This window comes from Eleginops maclovinus, chromosome 10 (genome assembly GCF_036324505.1).
Source record: "Eleginops maclovinus isolate JMC-PN-2008 ecotype Puerto Natales chromosome 10, JC_Emac_rtc_rv5, whole genome shotgun sequence".
NCBI lineage: Eukaryota > Metazoa > Chordata > Actinopteri > Perciformes > Eleginopidae > Eleginops > Eleginops maclovinus.
In genome coordinates this window covers 8,953,888-8,973,946 of record NC_086358.1, presented here as the reverse complement: position 1 = coordinate 8,973,946, position 20,059 = coordinate 8,953,888, and the positions used below count along the sequence as shown (strand labels likewise).

At 39.1% G+C, this 20,059-nt stretch overlaps 2 protein-coding genes across 2 annotated transcripts in view; one reads left to right on the top strand and one right to left on the bottom strand.

The window, feature by feature from the left end:
- The window catches only part of nrap (nebulin-related anchoring protein), a 19,475-nt gene extending 6,963 nt beyond the window's left edge, over nucleotides 1-12,512 (bottom strand). The window contains 30 exon segments of the mRNA XM_063892841.1: nucleotides 175-273; nucleotides 1,213-1,317; nucleotides 1,416-1,575; nucleotides 1,736-1,893; nucleotides 2,000-2,107; nucleotides 2,620-2,724; nucleotides 2,807-2,905; nucleotides 3,007-3,111; nucleotides 3,195-3,392; nucleotides 3,493-3,600; nucleotides 3,719-3,826; nucleotides 3,937-4,041; nucleotides 4,154-4,252; nucleotides 4,364-4,386; nucleotides 4,389-4,467; nucleotides 5,067-5,174; nucleotides 5,294-5,398; nucleotides 6,066-6,182; nucleotides 6,650-6,757; nucleotides 7,168-7,275; nucleotides 7,355-7,462; nucleotides 7,575-7,679; nucleotides 7,795-7,902; nucleotides 8,074-8,181; nucleotides 8,529-8,633; nucleotides 10,011-10,098; nucleotides 10,265-10,359; nucleotides 11,029-11,123; nucleotides 11,279-11,350; nucleotides 12,439-12,512. Coding sequence (XP_063748911.1) covers nucleotides 175-273; nucleotides 1,213-1,317; nucleotides 1,416-1,575; nucleotides 1,736-1,893; nucleotides 2,000-2,107; nucleotides 2,620-2,724; nucleotides 2,807-2,905; nucleotides 3,007-3,111; nucleotides 3,195-3,392; nucleotides 3,493-3,600; nucleotides 3,719-3,826; nucleotides 3,937-4,041; nucleotides 4,154-4,252; nucleotides 4,364-4,386; nucleotides 4,389-4,467; nucleotides 5,067-5,174; nucleotides 5,294-5,398; nucleotides 6,066-6,182; nucleotides 6,650-6,757; nucleotides 7,168-7,275; nucleotides 7,355-7,462; nucleotides 7,575-7,679; nucleotides 7,795-7,902; nucleotides 8,074-8,181; nucleotides 8,529-8,633; nucleotides 10,011-10,098; nucleotides 10,265-10,359; nucleotides 11,029-11,123; nucleotides 11,279-11,288 — 3,027 coding nt within the window. The 5' untranslated portion in view covers nucleotides 11,289-11,350; nucleotides 12,439-12,512.
- Nucleotides 12,136-20,059, top strand: casp7 (caspase 7, apoptosis-related cysteine peptidase). The gene is made up of 7 exons (XM_063892852.1): nucleotides 12,136-12,282; nucleotides 12,465-12,586; nucleotides 15,370-15,521; nucleotides 15,601-15,729; nucleotides 16,922-17,097; nucleotides 17,367-17,505; nucleotides 17,599-20,059. The coding sequence occupies exons 1-7, from the start codon at nucleotides 12,259-12,261 to the stop codon at nucleotides 17,823-17,825; spliced, it is 969 nt and encodes a 322-aa protein (XP_063748922.1). The 5' UTR covers nucleotides 12,136-12,258; the 3' UTR covers nucleotides 17,826-20,059.

Sequence of the window (20,059 nt, the reverse complement as noted above, 5' to 3'; positions counted from 1 at the left end):
TGTGCAATAGTAAGACATACTAAGTTCGGTTCAGCCCCCAAGTTAAGCCAAAAAAGATCACAAGTATAGATTTTAGCCATATGTGATAAATCATTATGTTTGTAGTTTGTAATTCCATCAGATTTATGTTGCACACTGTATCTGGTGAATTAAACAAATGACAGCTCTACTTACATCCACAGCCAGTTTGTTGCTGAGTTTGGCTTGGACCATCTCTGGAGTGTTTTCAACGCTGGTATACTTCAGAGCACTCACATCCTGCCGGTACTTTTTCTAGAATAAAAATATAAGTGGTAAATGTCAAAAGAGAGTCTAAGGGAGGGAAGCCATAACAAAAGTGGTGCACATGCATTCAGTGAACAATCGAAGGCAGAAATTGCCTGGTAAAGTTGAACAAATACAACATGTTATTTTTTTGTTGGATAGACAAACAGATAGATACAGACATATCTGAATGTGCTCAGGAGGAACTCAACGCCCTGTTCTATTTATGACCCGTCTGTCATCTCATGGTCTAATGTTGGTTCCCATCACTGGAATTACCCTGAAAATAAGTAGCTGCTCATTATAAATATAGACTGGACTTCTCCAGTCTGCACTGGATGTGTCATTGAAATATCTTTATGCACCTTTAGCATTTATTAAATATTATTTGGATAAGATGGGGGTTGACACAAAGGGGCTAAGGAGGGAGTTAAGTAGGGAGTGGAAGTTATTTGTGATATTTTTTTTAATTCTGACGTAATGGTTGTTTTTTTACCTCTATTTAGCATTGTACATTTTTTTTAGATCTTTCTTTTACTAAGACATGTCGTAGCTGTTATAATTGTAAGAGGAAACCCTAATTAATGAAGGTTTTTTTTTTCCTTTTTATTGAGTAACAGCTTCACTATAATCAGCCTGGTCTCTTGTTATAGCTGCCTGTATTCCAGCTACTTAACACAGTTTCTAGAAAACCAGAATGGTCCGCAGCTCTTTAAATACACCTGACCTAAGCCATAAACCAAGATATAAGCCTTCATATCACTTTCTCATGCTCTCAGTGCTAATTCAACTATAAAGTTCTGTAGTTATAAATAGTTCTTTAAATAACATTTGCCTTTAAATACAATACCAAAAATGTGGACAGAAACTGTTGCTACGGGTTAGCATTCAACAATATAAGCAAGGACATTTCTCCTTTTTTTTCTGGGTCATAGGGTTGGAGGTTACCTCGCTGAGGAGAGCCCCGGCTTTCTTTGCCTGCTGGACATCCAGAGATTTTGCAGCCTCCCAGCCAACACCCTTCATCCAGTTCAGATCTGACCTGTACTGATTCTAAATACAGACACAGTTTTCACATTTAAAATCCTGTTGTGCATTTGTCATTATTTGAGCATGAAACAAACTGTTATTTGTTTAATGGCAATGCTTACATCGCTCTGTAGTCCATAGGCCTTCTTAGCCCAGGCTACGTTCATGTCGGTGGGCAGAGTGGTGTACTTGTGGAGGAACGTTTTGTAGTTGGTGTCAGTGGCAAGGCCTTGAGCCTTCTTGGCATGGATGAGATCTATGTTCATCATATCAAGATGAACACTTGGGAAGAAATACATTTAAATGAATAGTTTTATTCCAAATGTGGCAAGATTGTATGCTGAAGCAGAGGTAATTCCAACATGAAGAGAAGAATATAAAGCATTTCATCTTGCATTAGAGACAAACATTCAAAATGATCCATCTAGGTCAAGAGCCTCACTTGTATTTGGTCTTGGTGTCCTCATAGTCCTTCTTGTAATTGCGATCACTCTGAAGTTTGGTGGCCATTGCAGAGTGAGCCATCGCTGAGTCATCACTGACAGACTTAATGCTGATCACCTTGCCTTTGTTTTTCTCATACTGCTCCTTGTATTTGATCTGCCAGGGGAAAATCCTATTAGTTGTTTTACAGGCATTTGTATTGTACTAATAAACAACATATAGCCTTTGGCCAACTGTAAACACTGTTTTTGGAAAAACTCACGTCGCTGGCCAGGTCTCTTTTGGCTTTAGCTGTGAGAATAGAAAGAGAGTCCAAATGCAGCTCGAAGCCCTTTTCCCTCTGCTTCTCCCAGTTGCTCCTGTAAACTTTCTGTAACCAAAAAGAGCAGAAATCAATATTACCTTGCCTTCACACACAAAGAAAGGTTCCGGGGTCTTATGCCAATTACAAATCTAACCAAACAGTTCAAGTGCATCAGAATCAGAATCCGAAGTACTTTATTTATAACTGGGAAATGTTTGCCATGCAGCAGCGAAATACAAAGAGAAGCAAAACAAATACAAATAATTAGAACTAAAAAATAAAGTAAAAATGAAAATGAATAAAAATGAAAATGAAATATACAAATGTACAAAAAGGCAATAACAACAGTCAGTTAGGACTTAGTTGATACTTAATATTACCAAATTGTGTTAATATCTTAATAATGTAAATAGGTAAGAATCCTGTTTTGAAGATCAAAGAAATTTCCAAGTATTAGTTTGAAATATTGCAGATCTTCATTCCTGGTCAACAGAAAAGCAAATGTGGAGCAGAAGCTTCCCTCATTTTTACCATATATACAGTATTATGCTCATTATGATGTCATTCACTTATCTCACCCCACTAAGAAGGTCAGCGTTAGCCTTTGCTTGTTTGAAGAGGGGCTCATCGTTCGTCATGGTGTACTGGTGTAGCATCTGCTCTGTGTTTGCTTTGTACGTCAGCTGAAAATCAAAATGGATGTATTAAATGAGAGTGCACCATGATTAAATGCAAATGATAACAGCATTAAAGTGAAGGTCTTACGCCGCTCTGCAGTTCCTGGCTCTTCTTGGCGTGTTCCATGGAGATGTTGTCCGCCACCTGGGTGAACTTGATGCTGTCTGCCTTCTGTCGGTATTTAGTCTGGGAGAAAAAAGAGGATTAGGCACAGAAGATAAACAGAATGTCTAATAAGGTGAATTAACCACTTTAAAATGTATACAAAAACAAACAATTGTACTCACATCACTCAGCAGCTCTCCAGCTTTCTTGGCCTGTGTGATGTTCAGACATCCATCAGCCTCCCAGCCCACTCCTTTCATCCAGTTCAGATCTGAACGATACTGGTTCTGTGGAGCGACAGAAAGTGTCATTAACCAGGGGAAATATCTTTGTTAAGCATTCACATTTTGAATGACTTCCCGTTTCTCACCTCGCTTTGAAGGGAATAAGCCTTCTTCGCCTGCTGGACCTTGATGTCATCAGGCATGACGGTGTAGTCGTGCAGCCTCGTGCGATATTCCAGGTCGCTGGCTAAGGCCTGAGACTTCTTAGCGTGGCTCAGGTTGATCATGTCCAGAGGAAGGCTGTACTGAGCCTGGCCTTCCTTGGAACCCTTCTTGTATGCGACCTGAAGTGATGACAATAAAAAATAGTTAAATTAAGCATAAAATGTGTGAAAAGAAACTTTTTAATGCGGGTAATTATTGTTCAAAAGGACTTCTTCTTACATTACTGTTCATCTTGGACACTTGAAGAGAGTGCATGGTCTTGGAGTCGCTTACATCGACCCCTATCGCCTTTTCCTTGTTCTTCATGTAGGACTCTTTGTATTTAATCTGAAACACATGCACATTTGATTTATTTGCCTAGCCTTTACATCTGTCTTATCCACGTTTTTCCTCTGTCTCTCTAAGATCGTATCTCCTTGCTGAGGAGAAGAACGTGTTTGCTTACATTACTGGCGAGGTCACGGGAAGCTTTAGCTGCTTTTACACTCAGGTCGTCCACGCCGATGTCGCAGGCTTTAGACTTGTTCTTCTCCCATTCCTCCTTATACTTAATCTGGAAAGATACATTCAAAAGGTCAAGTTATAATTTAAAGAGTGAGAAATGCATGTTTAAAGTGCGAAATCAGGCATGTGCATGTATATGTGAGAAAGTGTGCTCCTTACATCACTGCACAAGGCAGCGTTAGCTTTGGCCGTTTTGATTTGGGGCAGATCCTGGGAGAGTGTGTACTGATGTTTGGTCTTTTCATAGCCTTTTTTATAATTCAGCTAAAAGAAACATAGAAAACACAGTCAAACTCTACAGTCAGGCTCAGCTTAAAGTTGCTTTTATAATCAATTATCCTGTGTAATGGATGATTTTATAATTCAGATCACTTACATTGCTGACCAGCTGAGCGTTTTTCCTTGCTAACACTATCTCAGGTGTGTCTGTTGTTTGCTTGTACTTGACCTGGTCGATGTGTTGCCTGTAGTTCTTCTGCAGTCATTAAGGAAATATATTTAAATTATAAAAGCGTCACACAGGAGAAATATTTGTACAATTGTAATGTCTTTCATACAGTATAAGGTAGTAAATAAGGTAACTTACGTCTTTCAGTGGGTCGAGTTTCCTTGGCTTTTGTAGCCTGGTGTGAGGGTGGCTGGGTAGTTGTATTCCCCCTGCTCTTGTTCACAGCCTTGTTTATAAGAAATCTGGGATTTACAGAAAACTATGTTAGTGATGTTACAGGCACAGTGGTTATGCTATTTGTCAAGTTTTCATCATTTCATTCTTAAAGATTAAAAATAAAAATAATGCAGATCTTTTTGTCAGCTATAGATCATTTTGGTAAAGAAAAGTGACATTTAAATGTCATGATAGCATTCTTACATAAAAATTGGATCCAGAGCTTTGTAGTCTACTGTTTTTGTTTTGTTCACTGATCACACTATGAAGGAACACTTGTATGTGGGATACAAATGTTGTCTACCTGTGTATGTACATGCCTGCAAAAGGTCTTTTATTTTATTCTTTTCTTTTCTTTTAAACCACGATGAGTAACAGTTAGTTACCAAACAAGCTATGTACCACTAATATCCGCGTATTTCGAATTTTTTCATGTGCCTTTTTATACTTATTGATGTGCCTATTTATGTGTTCTGTTTTGTGTCTTTGTATTTTACTGTAAGCAAAGAAAAAAGACAATAAAAACAATTGGATCCAAGTCAAGAAATTCGGCCCGCTGTTAATGTGAATTAATCTATATATTCTGCTTGTATATTAGCATAACTGCAGGAAAAACAATACTTACATCACTAGCCAATTTCCTGGCCTTCATGGCATGCATGGTTCTCTTATCGATTCCTGAGTCTTCATAGTGGCCCTTCATGTTGCTGGTGTACTTCTCTTTATATTTGTTCTTTAAAAAAAACAAAGACCATTATTTCCACATAATTGCCCTTATGACCTTTACAGTACACATTTGTTGTTTAATATTGAATACAAACTAAAAAGTGAAATAAAAGATGTCATACTTACATCACTTGTGAACTTGGCGACTTTAGCAGCATTTTGAAACTGCGGTGTCTCACAGAAATTGATGCTGTGACCTTTGGTGTTCTCCAAGTCCTTCTTGTATTCGACCTGAAAAATGACAGCAGCTGCTTGGTAACATTTTCTCATTTCATCATTGTCCTTGTTGTTGAATAGCCAGAGCTTTGCCTTTGTTATGTGCTAAATATAAAGTGTCTGCCGTTAACCAGTCACCGTCACTGACACTCCATCATTACTCAAAAGACAAACCTTTAATCCTAAATATGCTTTGCTGAGCTTAAAAATGACCGCATTGCACCATTTAACATGTCAGCTTTACTACTAAAATACACACGGGGAGAATTTTGTCACCTATAAGCATTCAAGCTTTAATGCAAACATTGTTCAAAGACAAGCAAAAAATGATTGGGACATTTCTGTGTCGTATTCCCAAGGCTTTGCATAGTTGCTGAGGAGTGAAGCACTGTGTGCCTTTGTGAGACAATGTTAGTATATGACGGGATGTCCCGTGGCCTTGGAAGTAAGCTCTAACCACACAGCAATGGCATGTCAGAGATGATGAAAATGCAAGTAGCGGGACATTATATCTGCTCAGAAACAGTACATCCAATATTTCAAGCACACCCACACACACACACACACACACACACTGAGCAGCCACATTTAAAGACTTTGTCAAAAAGCTGGGAATAGGATAAAAAGCAGATGTAATGAATGACGATCTGCTCTTTGCCTTGAGAGCCTGACAATATCTCACCTCACTGACAAGTTTGTTGATCTTTCGCGCGTTCATTAGAGCCAGATTGTCTTCGGACGTCAGGCTGTGGAAGTGCGAGGTGCCCTTTATCTTGTCCAAGTCCTTCTTGTATTTTAGCTGCAGAGGGATGAAGGATGATTGAGTGCATTTTGGAGTACATCATGTAATGCTTCTGTAGGACCAGGAGATTAGTGATGCACACACATGCACACATGCAAAGTCTAATTCAGTCTGTGTGGACAGTTTAAAGAATGACAACATGGGGAGGGTTTGTCATTGTGGACCCTCATCCATTCTGCGCATGGTGACAAGGCCAGATGATGAATGAAGCTGAAGTCCTTACACTCTACGCTCTGTTATGTTTTGACAGCAGTTACAAGCATTTGACACGGTTACACAATAGGCGCACAGGATCCCTTTTTAAGACAGGCCAACCTTCAAACTTCTTTAGACTCAAGAGTAAATTCTTAAGAAGAGCTTCCTCTATGTTTATCACCAATATGGAATTTACATTGGTTATAAGGCCTGCACTGAGTTTGTTTATTCTGGAAATGAATGCTGCTGACTGTCAGGTTGATACTCACATTGCTGGCATTTTCTTGAGCTTTCTTTGCAAGGTGATATCCAGGAGTGATCATGGCGGGGAAACTTCCTTTCCCTCGCTGCTGCTCATACTGCTCAGTATAGGCAATCTGCAAACAAAGAATAAAGGACTTGTAATTTAAAAAAAAGTCTAAACTATTAAATCACAAAGCGCTGTGCAGTATTTCATACAGGTTTTTAATGGATTTAAATTAAATTATACGGGCTAAGGTGTAAATAGTGTTGACACACCATTGTGGCCTGAATATGAAAGTGTGAAAACCTTAACAATAAAAACATTTGTTAAGGTGGCTTGGAGCTCTAAAATACACACCCTGTTTCCTCAACTTTTTGCATTTGCTAATGACAAAAGATCTCTGTTCTCTCTCCCTACAGTATATTTTATGTTTTCACAGTCATCTACTAATTTAAGACAACAAGAGCAAACAAAGAACTTTAAACATGTGTTTTTTCCAGATGCTTTACAATGAAATGATAAATAAAACAGTAATTTCCTCACCTGGCTGAAATTCCCTGCACTTTCTCTGGCATGGACTGCTTCAGCCATGGCCACCTCAGAGCTGGCTTTACCCTTCATCTCCTTTTCATATATCTGACGGTATTTTATCTGGTAGGACAGAAAATCCATTAGTAACGAATGACCAGGGGGTTGTGTGCAACTGTACAAATGTATCTTGGCTACTTACATCACTGGCCTGCTCACTGGCCTTCTTTGAAATCATGTATCCAGGTGTAAGATGTGCAGGAAAGCTTCCTTTACCTCTCTGCTGCTCATACTCTTCTGTATAGGCATACTGAAGAAAGAAAAGCAATGATTCAGGCACACAACTATCTGAATTTTCACAGTAAAAACGATGTAATACTGACACTGCTCACACAGATATCATTAAAAGGCTTATAGCTTACATCGCTAACAATTTGTCCTTGTTTCTTGGCCAGTAGCACCTCTGGGGGGTCAACAAAAGTGGTGTACTTTGAAACTCTCTCCTCATGTCCTTTTTTATATTCCAGCTGCAAAACAAGAAAACAAAGACATTAATTTGGCTCATTATAAAGTCACAGCAACCGCCGATAGAGACTAAAAACAAACCATAAAACAACAGTATTAGCAAAGAGGTTCACTTACGCTACTGGCCAGAGTATTAGCTGTCTTAGCAGCCTGGTAACCAGGTGTTATCATGGCAGGGAAGCTGCCTTTCCCTTTGGACTGCTCATATTCCTCTGTGTAGTTCACCTGACAAATACAAATCAATCATGGGTCTTGACTTATATTGATGCAAAATTGAGTTTAATTTGATTGGACATTTACATAACCCCCACTAGTAACAGTGCCTATTTATTTAATGAAAGACATAAAAACATATTTAAGTTTGATTAAATAAACAGGGATAAACAGTATACTCACATCACTGACGGTCTTCTGGGCCTGAGACATTGTTACTATCTCCTGGTTGGTCATCTGGCCTGAGTACCACATCTGTTGCTGTGAGAACTCAGACTCAGACTGGAAGCCCTGTTTGCATAACGAAGACAGACCCGATTATTTCCAGCAATTCAAGATAATAATTGAACTTTCTTGACTATTTAAATCAGGCACCCATTCCTGTCTACTTTTCTGATGCTTTACCTGAAGTGATTGTAAAAGTTGCAATGTATTTCAATGTATATAAATCAAATCCTAAACCAAAATAGCAGTGATGATAATGTCTTAACACTGTCAGACAATACACATTTTTAACTTTATAAGTCTTATAAAGGATTGCTGCACACAATAACTTTACTGTTTGCAAAAAAAAGGTAAACAAGTGACCAAAAGAAAGGTGGGATTGTTTGCTTCATACATTAAAAATGTGAGCTCACCTGGCTTGTCATCTGACTGGCTAGGCGGGCCTTTTCCATCTCCATGGACCTCATGTCTTGGTGGAAGGTCGACATAAAGCGCTCGCCATCTTCACGATACTTCAGCTACAAGTGCACATAAATGATAAGCATTTATCCATAGCCAACAAACATTTACACTTGAGATATTTTTTACAGCATCCACTTTGGTAGTGGGATGTATAAAATCAACAAAAACACTGTCATACCAAACAAATAACAACCTGCTTTCAGATATACATATTTGTATGTGATCCTTGTAGTGTTATGTTTTAAACGTTGATACCAGACAACCTGACCCACATGCTTTATGATGAGGGATAATATTAGTGTGCAGTTAATAATAACTGAGATGTTCCAATCAAGAAGGCGGACCTGCCAAGAAAGATCCAGAGGGGAACACTGAGTGATGAAACTCTGAGCTGTTTGCTAATGATCCTTTAGGTTGTAAAAATGTTCAAAACTAATAATAGAAGAGCTTTACTGCAGGGTATACTTCTCTGGGTCATCTTTTAAAGGCTCACAATGAACTTTAAATCAGAACTCAACATACACTTTTGGTATGAGCTACTTTTTACTGAATGACAACAAGTTACATAACTTTCTTTACTCTGCATGGTAACCAAACATTCTTTTGAGGGTCTCTCAGCAAGGTCTAAAGTCAGCCCCCAGATCAGGTATCAACAAGTTAAGTCCTTTATCTCTTTAATGGCATAAAGCAGTAGCTGATGAGCGTGCTAGCCAACTGCTAATATAGGCACAGGAGCTTTGCAGGAACTCCTAGACATAGTCAAGCACAGACAGACAGGAACAGGTGGCAGGGCAGAGGAGAGGAAGGGATGTGTGGCTGTTTTTCTGATGAATAATTTTAGACCCCTGAAGCAAAAAGTGGGCTAAGCAGTGAGGGGGTTGTCTCGCCTCTGTCACAGGAACAGAAATAACCGGAGCCATGCTCTCCATTCCACAACGCTGCCGTCACCAGGGACTCTGAGCTGTCCACCTCTCTGTCTTTCACCCGTAAAGAGGGAATGACAACTTTTTGATCGAAAAATAATGTATCTGGTTTAGGTCAGATCTTTAGACTTCTGAAGGTTTGCAAAATAATAGATCTGGGTCATCTGTGAGGATATCAATTGTTTTGTGTGATGAATCGAAAAGCAGAATTGTTGACGTCCCAATGCCGACATATTGTGGTACTATACAACAAAACTATTAGTATACTGTTTACTCATATAGGTATATATAAATTCAGTTGTAAGGCTTGCATCCATCCTTTCTTTAAACCAAGACAATGACCACTATGAATAGCAATCTGATGACAAACCAATGATGAATAGCATTTCACTTATGTTGAAGACAGTGACTCATGTCAGCCTGTCAACAATGCACCTTGACACAGATCAAGGCTGAAAGCTTTTGTCTCTTGTTGCTGCTTGGTTTTTATTGCATGTGACATCATCTTACCTCACTGCTCGCCTTGCTTTGCTTCTTTGCATTGATGTTGACGGGGGTCTCATAGACGCTTGTGAAGGTGTTGTTCCTGGGATTGTGTCTACAGGGATGAGATATGACAAAATGGTCATTATTTAAATCACTAATAACTTCAATGACATGAATTAGTAAGATGAATCAATTTTCACACCAAAATATATATTTCTGTGGGATAGTGTTAAAATATCTTATATATATATCAGGTGTTGTTGGTGCTTAGTACTTACACAGAGCAGTATGGCCTCTTCTTGTGGCTGACAAAGTTATTGGCAGTGAGCACCATCTTACAGACGTCACAGTGAAAACATGCTTTATGCCAGTTCTGAAAGAGGAAAAGACAAATCACATTATTTTAGATTTTTCTTAAAAAAACATAATTATAATTTCTTAATTCAGACTTTAGTCAATTGTATCACTTGGAGATAACACATTTTTAAGCCTTGGACATAGGTCATTTTTTACAAGATCATATTAATAAGACACTTTTGTTTTGTCAAGGCCTAAAATAAGAGCAGCAAACACAGCATGGTCTTCAAACTGGGCTTGCTGACTTGTTCTTAAATTTAGCTTTCATGTGATTGTAAAACTGAACACCTCTGGCTTAAAGTTTTTAAAGATTACAATTTATAGTTTCCCTCATCATAGATGTGTTGGATTGCAATTTTTGTAATGATCAGAATGCACTCTCACTCCTTTCATATCAACATATGCTCGGAACTATCGCTCACCTTATTTGACACGTTTAGATTTTAAACTGTAGATATTAGCAGATGACTATTTCTATATATGAGCTGTTTGCACACTGAGCTATCTGTTGTATTTGAGGTGAAAAATGTGAGGTGTAAGGAACAGATTTAAAAATAAAGTCGATATAAAAATAAGCCCAGTGACTCAGGCCCAAAGTTTGCACTTTATATCAATACTGAGGTACAATACTTAAGTATTTTTGAAATAGCTTTTCAAAACACTAGAAACGCATTGTGTGTATTACCTGGTCAATGCAGTTGATCTTCTCGGCTGGGTAGACCACAAACCCACACCTGGCACAGGACTGCATGGTGAACGATGGTCCTTTTCCCCAAAAACCTTCAGGAAAATATCAAAAGAAGAAGCAAACTAATGAAAAATGTTACAACTCTTTAGTGGAGAAACTGGCAGTGACTCCCAGAGAGTCGTGGTAGTGTGTCTCTGGTGGTGGTAAACTTAGCTCTGGACTGTGAAACTCTGAAACTGTCCCTTACTTGACACCATATCCCACGATGGTCCAACCCCCTTCCATGTGCCATGCTAGGAGACTGGCTGAGTCCAGCTGTCTGTCGGCGGGAAGAGAGAGAGGGACAGTAAGGTCGGATGTCACTGCATATGTGTAATGATCCTGAGTTGGAAAGCTGGTTCAACTTTGGGCATCTCCCGTGACACAAAGACATACATTTGTTATACATTGTGTAATAGTTTTAATTACTTTAACTTACAGTAGTTTAATTTGCTTAACTGTATGTTGAAACTCAAAAAAGGGCAGGTACACAGTTTTTGACATGGACATACAAGAAGGCTATGTAGACAACTAATTGGATAAGAAAGTTTATTTATAATAAACATACTCAAAAATTAGAATTAATTCCCCAAAAAAGCAAGGTCTCATCAATCCAAAAAACCAACAACTAAACTGTATCTACCCTATGGAAGAATAGTGTCTGCTGTGGCGTGTACAAATCAGTCTGACATGACTTTTTGGGTACTTCTTTTGACCTTCCAAAATGTACATTCCTGTTATTTGAGCCCAACTCTTGTGTGAAATTCATGTTAAAATAACCTAAACTATCAGCTTGTGACAGTGTTAAATCCTAAAATGGGAAAAAGAAATAAGTGGTTTTTTTCCAGTCAGCCAAAGGTGAGGGGAGTGTTATAACAGCCATACAATATTGTCTTCTCTGTGATACATTCAGATATGCAAGCTTTACTGTTAAAATGATGTCATTCTTTTTCCAGTCTCTGGATAAATCAGACAGATAACTTAAAATGTGAATGCCTGTATTTTGCTGTTAATAACTTAAAATCAAATGTGGGAGACCTGACGCAAGACTGTGACGTAGTTACGCACTCAAGACGCTGAACGTACTTTCGCTTTCTGAAGTTCTTGGAGAGGAACAGAAACCAGATTAAAACCTTGAAGAAGAAAAAAAGACCCACAAAAACAACTCTGGCGCAAAACTAAGCTGACATGTCATACAACCCAAACAAGAGTGTAAGTCCATGGCAACGTGTCCGTTACTAAGTAACAGAGTTTTCGCTAACGAGTTGTTGGCGCTAAGCTAACGTAAATTAGAGACTAAGTAGAAAAGTAAATTGACGTATTTACCTCGTGGAATAATGTACAGTATGTAAATAACTCACTCCATACCGTTGCAATATGTGTTCAAACTGCAGATGGCAGCTGGAGAACCTGCTGGGGAAACTGCACTTGGAGCTGAAGCTGAGGAAAGGAAACTATCCGGGGACGAAACGGACGCCAAACCTGACCGCAGAGGAAGATTCCTGCTCTTTGGAAGGTGACTTCATTCTCAACATTTAGTGTAGCTATGTGAAGATGGTCACACATATAGGAACTAGAGGATAGTTTGTTCCGTAAGCGGTTGACTTCACTTTACCAGGAACTATAGGTTCACTGTAGTTTTCAGTTTCATTATTATCCCCTGTCCTGTTGGTATATGGAAATGGTTTACACACTGAAGTTAGAGCAAAACATTAAGGGTTTATATAAGTCTATGCTGGTTGATATTCTGTTCGGGATTCTTGCCTCTACTGTAGTTGTAAACATCAGTTGACATTGGCTTGAGTGTTTGAATGACGCAATGCTGTCCCCTTTGTACTTTGTAATGTTCACATATATTTTTAGCACATTTTCTTAAGTAATGGTTGGGAAACTATTGATGTGGTGCTACACATCTTCCAAATAAACTAAATGTCATATATAAAGAAAATATATCAAAGTGTTACCCAGTTCTTGTTTACATAAGTGTGACATTTATTTTCTCATAAGCCTTAAATAATCAACACTTGGAAATGATACACCCTTGATTTGATTTGACACAGCAACCCAGTTTTGGATAGCCAATGTAGTTAATTGGGGCAAGAAGTGGAAGCCTTATAAAGTCAAATTTTGGACTGATGTCAGTCATTAAGTGGGTGCTCAAAATTAGATTGTGCTACAGTAGAGTCAGAAATATTGAATATGTTAATTATTTAGTGTGTCATAGATTGTGGGCCCTTTTTACAATGTCTTGTGCCTGACTTTGTATTTTAAAACAGTGACTCAACTAAACTGAAGTAGTAGCCTCTGTTTTCTCGGTTTTCCTCACAAGGTGGCACTGTGAACCTTCCTAGCGGAGAAACATTTGTCAACTGTTCCTCCCAGGCACCATTTTTAGCCCCAAACTTTATTTTAAGGCATAAACAACATAAAGAGACTCCTCACATTTCATATTTTAAACAAGTAAAGTGCTTTTACTTTTAAAAAAGGCAAAGAATTGTAACCCTAACCCTAACCTCAGCATATTAAGGCAAGGCAAGTTTATTTATATAGCACCTTTCCACTCAAGGAAATTCAAAGTGCTTTACAAAATGAGAGACATTACGAAACTATGTTTGCCTAAGCTGCTGAGGGACATGTTTTTTGTTACTCACAGTTACCTGAGAGCATTGATGATCACCATATATAGAAACATTACATCAGACTTACCACCTTATCTTCAGGTCCAGTGCTTGAGTCATTTTCATTGGAAGAAAGGTGTGACCAAGCATCAGATAAGCTTGTGATGTCAAGTCAAGCATGTGATCTGAAAAGGAAATGCGTATGATAAAATAGATTGTAGTGATAATTCTCAGTATTTTTGAACTGGCATAAATCTTGCTTTTAACCAAGACTGTGATTATTGAAGGTAAAGATTTCGCTACCCAAAAATAGTATGTGTAAGTGTTTAGCCAAGCAGCTTTTGTTTTTAATTGATTATTGTTTTAAGTTGAACTTTTTACACATCCAGGTCTCAAGTTGAGGCAGAGACTGTATATCAGTACAGGTGGATTCTGCGCCTGTCAGCACAGGAGCAACTTGTTGCCCTGTCTGACCTCAGCAGGGAGTGAGTGGAGGGGCCATGTGTGAATAGGCCTTTAGAAAGCACTGGTGTGGTGGCGAGGCTGCTGACTCAGGGGGCTCACAGTGCGCCGCCCCTGTCCTCAGCACCCGCTGGCCCAGTCAGGTGTCCATCCAGCACAGAGAGCATGTCAGTATCCTAGCACCCAGCCAAAAATTAAGCTGCCAGGTCTGGAGTATCGTACTCTTTTGGGGGAAAAGGAAGAAACGAGACAAAACCAACACATTTCAGATGCAGAGTGGCGTGGCGCTTAATGACGAACCCAGGTAAGACGAACAAAACCGCCCGATATTCTCCTCAGCGTCCTGCTGCCATGTCCAGCCCGCCGCAAAACAGAGATGCAGCTCTATGCCCACCCTCGCACAATTGTTTGGTACAGTATGTTGGCACGATTCGCAGGGTGGGAGGGGGGCTAGAAAAAGTTCTGGATCACATGTTTATCAGAATATGGCTGGGCTGCCTGTGACTGTACATGCATGAGACTGTAAGGGGGCATTGCTGTGTATTGTTCCTGTGCTTGAGTAATTGATGAGTCGGCTCTTCTGGAACAAGCCTGGATTTTCTGAGCATCCAATGGGCCACTGTTGGCTTTGCTATCTGGATGCATCTCTCAGAGAATGGAAATATGACAGGTCTGTGGGAATAACCTCTCATGGAAGATTAACTTCTCGCTCCATCTACATTGAGATGGTTATGATTTTTTTTTTGGCTTAGAGCAAATATGCTTCTTCTCTGACCGGATGGTGGATTACTGCAAATTTGGAGGTGACATTTATTTTCAAAGCTATTTGAAAATGTATGTGCTCTTTGGTTTCTGAGTAAGTGGATCGGTCAGTTTCATGTGAGTTTTCTTTGCGTTAGAAGTCTTGGCATTTACTAATGTTGAAGCAGCGGTTATGGTTAGAAACATTTTTGCTTAAAAGACCACCAAATTCTGTAACTGTCAAGTATTTAAGAGGATTTTTCTTACTTTTGCAAGACGCTTTGATGTCAAATAAGAGTTAGAATTTGTTATTTTTATTCCTTTTACTGTTCGAATTTGTGTTTTTTCTGCTCTTAGGTTTTTTGTATGGGGACGGTAGTCAAGGAATTGACTCCCGACTTCTAGATTTGAATTTTAAACAATGCTTTCATAAGGTGTTAACTGTCCATTTCATTCTGTTTCTCTCTGCCTCTATTAGTAATAAGAATAAGGATGGCAAGACGCGGGAGCAGGACTACTCTTCTGAAAGCCATTACAGAATTGTTTCACCAACATTCCAGTATAAGATGAGCCACCAGCGAGTGGGAAAGTGCATCATCATCAACAACAAAAACTTTGATGAGAAGACAGGTACGGCGGACAAACACATTGTATTAGATATCATATCTTCTTAAAACAGGGTGTATTCTAAGCAGTTTTTCTTTTCAAGGGATGAATGTACGCAACGGCACAGATAGAGACGCGGGAGAGCTCTTCAAATGCTTCAAGAGCCTTGGATTCGATGTCTTCATCTACAACGATCAGACATGTGAGAAGATGGAGCGTCTTCTCAGAGAAGGTGAGTAGAAAATTCTTCACACCTTTCTTGTTTTCTTTCTTTTGGGTAAGTAACTATGTTGAGGTGATAGGAATTCAACGCCAATAAATGACCATGACAACATTTTAAAATAGTTTCATCGCTTAGTGGAAGCTGACAGTGTATTCGGTACTAAAACGTATGCAGTCGTTGTATTTTGTTACATTGAGATGAGGTCCTTGTGTTATATTTATTCTACTCACATTGATAGAAATTGGGTGGATGAACACTTCTTTGTATAACACAATACCATTCAGCTTTAGGGATGTTGGTGGAAGCGTGTTCATTCACTCAGTGACAGTACTTTGGTTTCCTGAGGTCAGCCAGTAGGTGGTGCTGTTGGGAATAAATCCCTTTGAAGTTTCGGTGAAGGTTAAGACTGATCAGAGCACTCTCCTCTGACTAAGAGTAATGATCAGTGCATATGTCCTCTGGTTCACCAACAGCCTTTCTTGTCTAATTCATGAAAACGATTTTTTAAAGGCTAATCGCTACATTTTGTTCAGGTAGAAGTGAGGCCTCGGTGATGAAAGTTGGTCAGTTACTTTCTCAGTCCAAACCCTTGATTTAATGCTGCATAACTGGAGAATAGTTGCCACGAAGGTCCTTTAAGGGTAAAAGCTATTCATTTAAATGACTCGTTGAACTTTCCTCTACTATCAATATCAGGCCGTTAGTTCAAAAGACGTCTTAAAATCTAATTGACGGATCATGAAGTAATTAGCATTTTCGTGTTCCCTTGCGGATGATCACGTTTCTCCAGTGTAACCGTCCAGCTAACGCGATGTTTTCACACCAATTATCTCATGTATTTATCAGAAGATTGAATTTGCTCAGCACTTTCAGTCTCTAAAGATGTCAACAGTGCATTTAAGCAATTATAACTATTCAAAACATGAGTTATATATATATATATTTTATATATATTTAATTGAAATGATAACAATTGAAAATCCTGCATAGGCTTTTTCAAATATTTTTTATTTCTGATGTGAGAAACTTGATATAAACTTAGTTAAAACTTAGCTGCTTGAATTATCTTGATGAACCAATTAAGGTTTGAATAAACCCCAGAGCGAACGCTGCAGATATTGTTGATTCATTTCTAAGTTTCATAAGGCCTGGGCCGAGCCGAGCTAAGAGCTGAGTGTTTGTTTGTGTGTGTATGGGTCAGCCTCGGAGGAAGACCATAGTGACAGCTCGTGTTTCGCCTGTATCCTGCTAAGCCATGGCGAGGAGGGCATGATCTACGGGACGGACGGAGCCATGCCCATCAAGTCCATGACCTCATTGTTCAGGGGCGACATGTGCAAAAGCTTAGTCGGAAAGCCAAAACTCTTCTTCATCCAGGTACGGAGCTCTGAAGCCTTTTACTTACAAATGACGGTGTGATATAAAAGAAAGTGTGCTAGATTTGTCGAATTGGGTTGAACATAAACAGTTCTTACAGTGAGCAGAAAATGTCTTTTAGTTGCTCCCCACGGACAGATGATAGCTTGTGTGTCGAATCTTGCCCGTCCCAGCTTTTAAAAACAGTTAATTTTGAATTGCTTCACCAGGTCATCGTTGAGAAAGCTACTCAGGATCACAATGAAATGTCATTTCATTTACTTCACCAGGCTTGCCGGGGTTCCGAATTTGATGACGGTATACAGACAGATTCGGGTCCGCCAAACGATACCCTGGAGACTGATGCTAATCCCAGACATAAGATCCCTGTGGAGGCAGATTTCCTCTTTGCCTACTCCACTGTGCCAGGTAACGTTTTTTTTTTATGTATATAAATACTTGAATCGCACGTTTTCTAGTCTCAGGTTCTGGTTTCATTGCTGACTCGTATTGATGTTCCAGGGTACTACTCATGGAGGAACCCTGGGCGCGGCTCCTGGTTCGTCCAGGCGCTCTGCAACGTCCTCAATGAGTTCGGCAAGCAGCTGGAGATAATGCAGATCCTGACCCGGGTCAACTACATGGTGGCCACCAGCTTCGAGTCCTGGTCCGAAGACCCGCGCTTCAGCGAGAAGAAGCAGATTCCCTGCGTGGTCTCCATGCTGACCAAAGAACTGTATTTCAACTGAGCGCACTGTATAACATCACAGACTGACCCACTGTTTCAGGTACCGACTGAGAGGTCAAAGCATTCAGGGATCATTCAGGCCCAGCAGGAGTTAGTTGGGCCTGAAAAAAAACAAGCACTCTGCTTATATATATTTTTAAAAAAGGAACATTTAAAGTGGCACTCCGCATTCATGTGCTGATGGTGAAACTTCTTCCTCTTCTTCAGGTTATTCCTTGGGAATAATGGCGTCACATTTGATCTGATCTTATTTTGACAGGCATGTGAAATATCAATGTTATTCCACCAGCCCGGAAAATGTGCTGCCACCTTTTGTGGGTTGGGGGAAATCATATCTGAATGTGTCTCTCCATTTTCCAGCATAGATGTTGAAGGGAAGGCTTCAGGGTCTTCCATTTATTACATGAAATGGGTTTTGAATAACTGAAATAATTTGCATTTAGTCTTCTGAAGGAAGTCTCTCCAGAAATAGATGATTAATCAGTTTGATCATTTGGAAACCAGGTGACTGTTGAAGTTTTGAAAGCCTATAGAAAGTGTATTGAATACGAAGTGAATAGAGTGATTGATTAAAAAGTCCTTTGATTGCCATAGGAGAGATAAAGGATCCTCTGGAGGGACATTTGGGAAATGGATCAGATCATTTTCAGCTATCTGTGTTTCAACGTTTTCAGCTGTCAATTGTCAGAAAAGCAGACGACAAAATAAAGACAACACTCCTCTGAGCAGAAACGTGACGATGCTTTTGCCAAAGGCTCGGTGTTTTCCGCCTTCCTAGCTCGTTTCTGTTGGTAGCTGCATGCTGGCATCCTCAGGTTCTTTAATGTCCCATGAAGCGGGGTAATGTCATGTTAAAGACTGTCATACACGTATTGCTAGGAAGGTGTGATCTTTTGCTGTGTAGTGATTAGTTCTATGAGATTTTGGGTCAAGTGCATATATAGTGAATAGTCCACTCCCACAATCGCAAAGATTATTTGCAATTTGCCAGTTTTCTCTCTGCCTGATGTTAAAGACTTTACTTGCTTTTTGTTCAAACCAGAGTAAGTTAAGTTTGTGTATTTGCATATGATCACAATTACGCGCATGTCTTTTTAGTCAGGGTTCAACAAATCAGTTTATGAATTTCCCTTGTTTGAAAGTGAGACATTCCTTTTTTAATAAATAATAAGATTCGTGCTGTAGGATTGTTCACACTAGCACAAGAAGTTGAGAATGTCAAAAACTGTGTCGTAAATTTGGGAAATATCATAGCGTAAGGCTGGACTAGGGCCCAAAGCACAAATGCTACATCATTTCACTGTATATTAGTGTTGTACACTGTCATAGCATACAATTAATTCTGGTTACAGTTGCCAAGCAATGTCTTATTTTTTAGTAGATCTTTGAATTAGAAATATTCAAAGACTCAAGTCAGAAAGAAAAACAAATATTATTTTGAAGCACAAACCAAGTTTTAAAAACAATAAAGTATCTTTTAGTTATTTTCATTGAGCTATAGGGTTGAATATAATATATTTTAAATATTATAGACATTTGCTGACGGTCATTACAACTTCCACAAAGTTTGTTTCTGCAAATACGCTGTGTTATCGTGCCAACGTCTGTCAATCACAGAGGCAGCTATTACTGGTGGTGATAAGTCTGAACATACACAATCCACATGTCCGCAATACACACTCTCATTGTTGCTGCAATGTTTTTACATTATTCACATGATTGCATGTGTCAGTGACTTAGGGGAAAAGTTCTGCAATATCTTTAATGTGTCATTTTATTTTCCCTTTCACTCCTCGTATTTTTTTATTAGTTGTGTTATTTTTAATCACACTTTTCAATCATATTTCTAGTTGCCAGGAGTGTGATCAGTAGTGGCTTCAGTTAGAGACACGTCCTCTTCTATACCCAGTGCACTTGTCCAATCGAGCCACGACTCAACACACCAGCGATGTGGTGCCTAACCTGTGCTGGAAGGAGTTTTTTGCTCCACTTGTTTTGGATTGGAATTTGAGGGGAAAAACATTTTCTTAAGAGTCAATTTTAAATGCTTTCCAGTGTTAAATGCTGTTGTCCTCAGGAATATATTTTAAAAGATTTGGAAAAATGAATGAATGAATTACATTGAAACTATAATCTGGCCCATTTTTCTTTTCTAATTTGGGGCACTATCTTCAAAACAGAGGAAATCTTATGTAAACATTTTATTGTATTAAACATAATGACTTTATTCTCTAA

Bases quoted from the DNA above. Each gene is read 5' to 3' on its own strand.
- casp7 (XM_063892852.1), top strand. From the start codon at position 12,259: ATGTCATACAACCCAAACAAGAGT. The intron at 12,283-12,464 runs GTAAGTCCATGG...TTCAAACTGCAG, and splicing joins CATACAACCCAAACAAGAGT to ATGGCAGCTGGAGAACCTGC. The intron at 15,730-16,921 runs GTGAGTAGAAAA...TGTATGGGTCAG, and splicing joins GGAGCGTCTTCTCAGAGAAG to CCTCGGAGGAAGACCATAGT.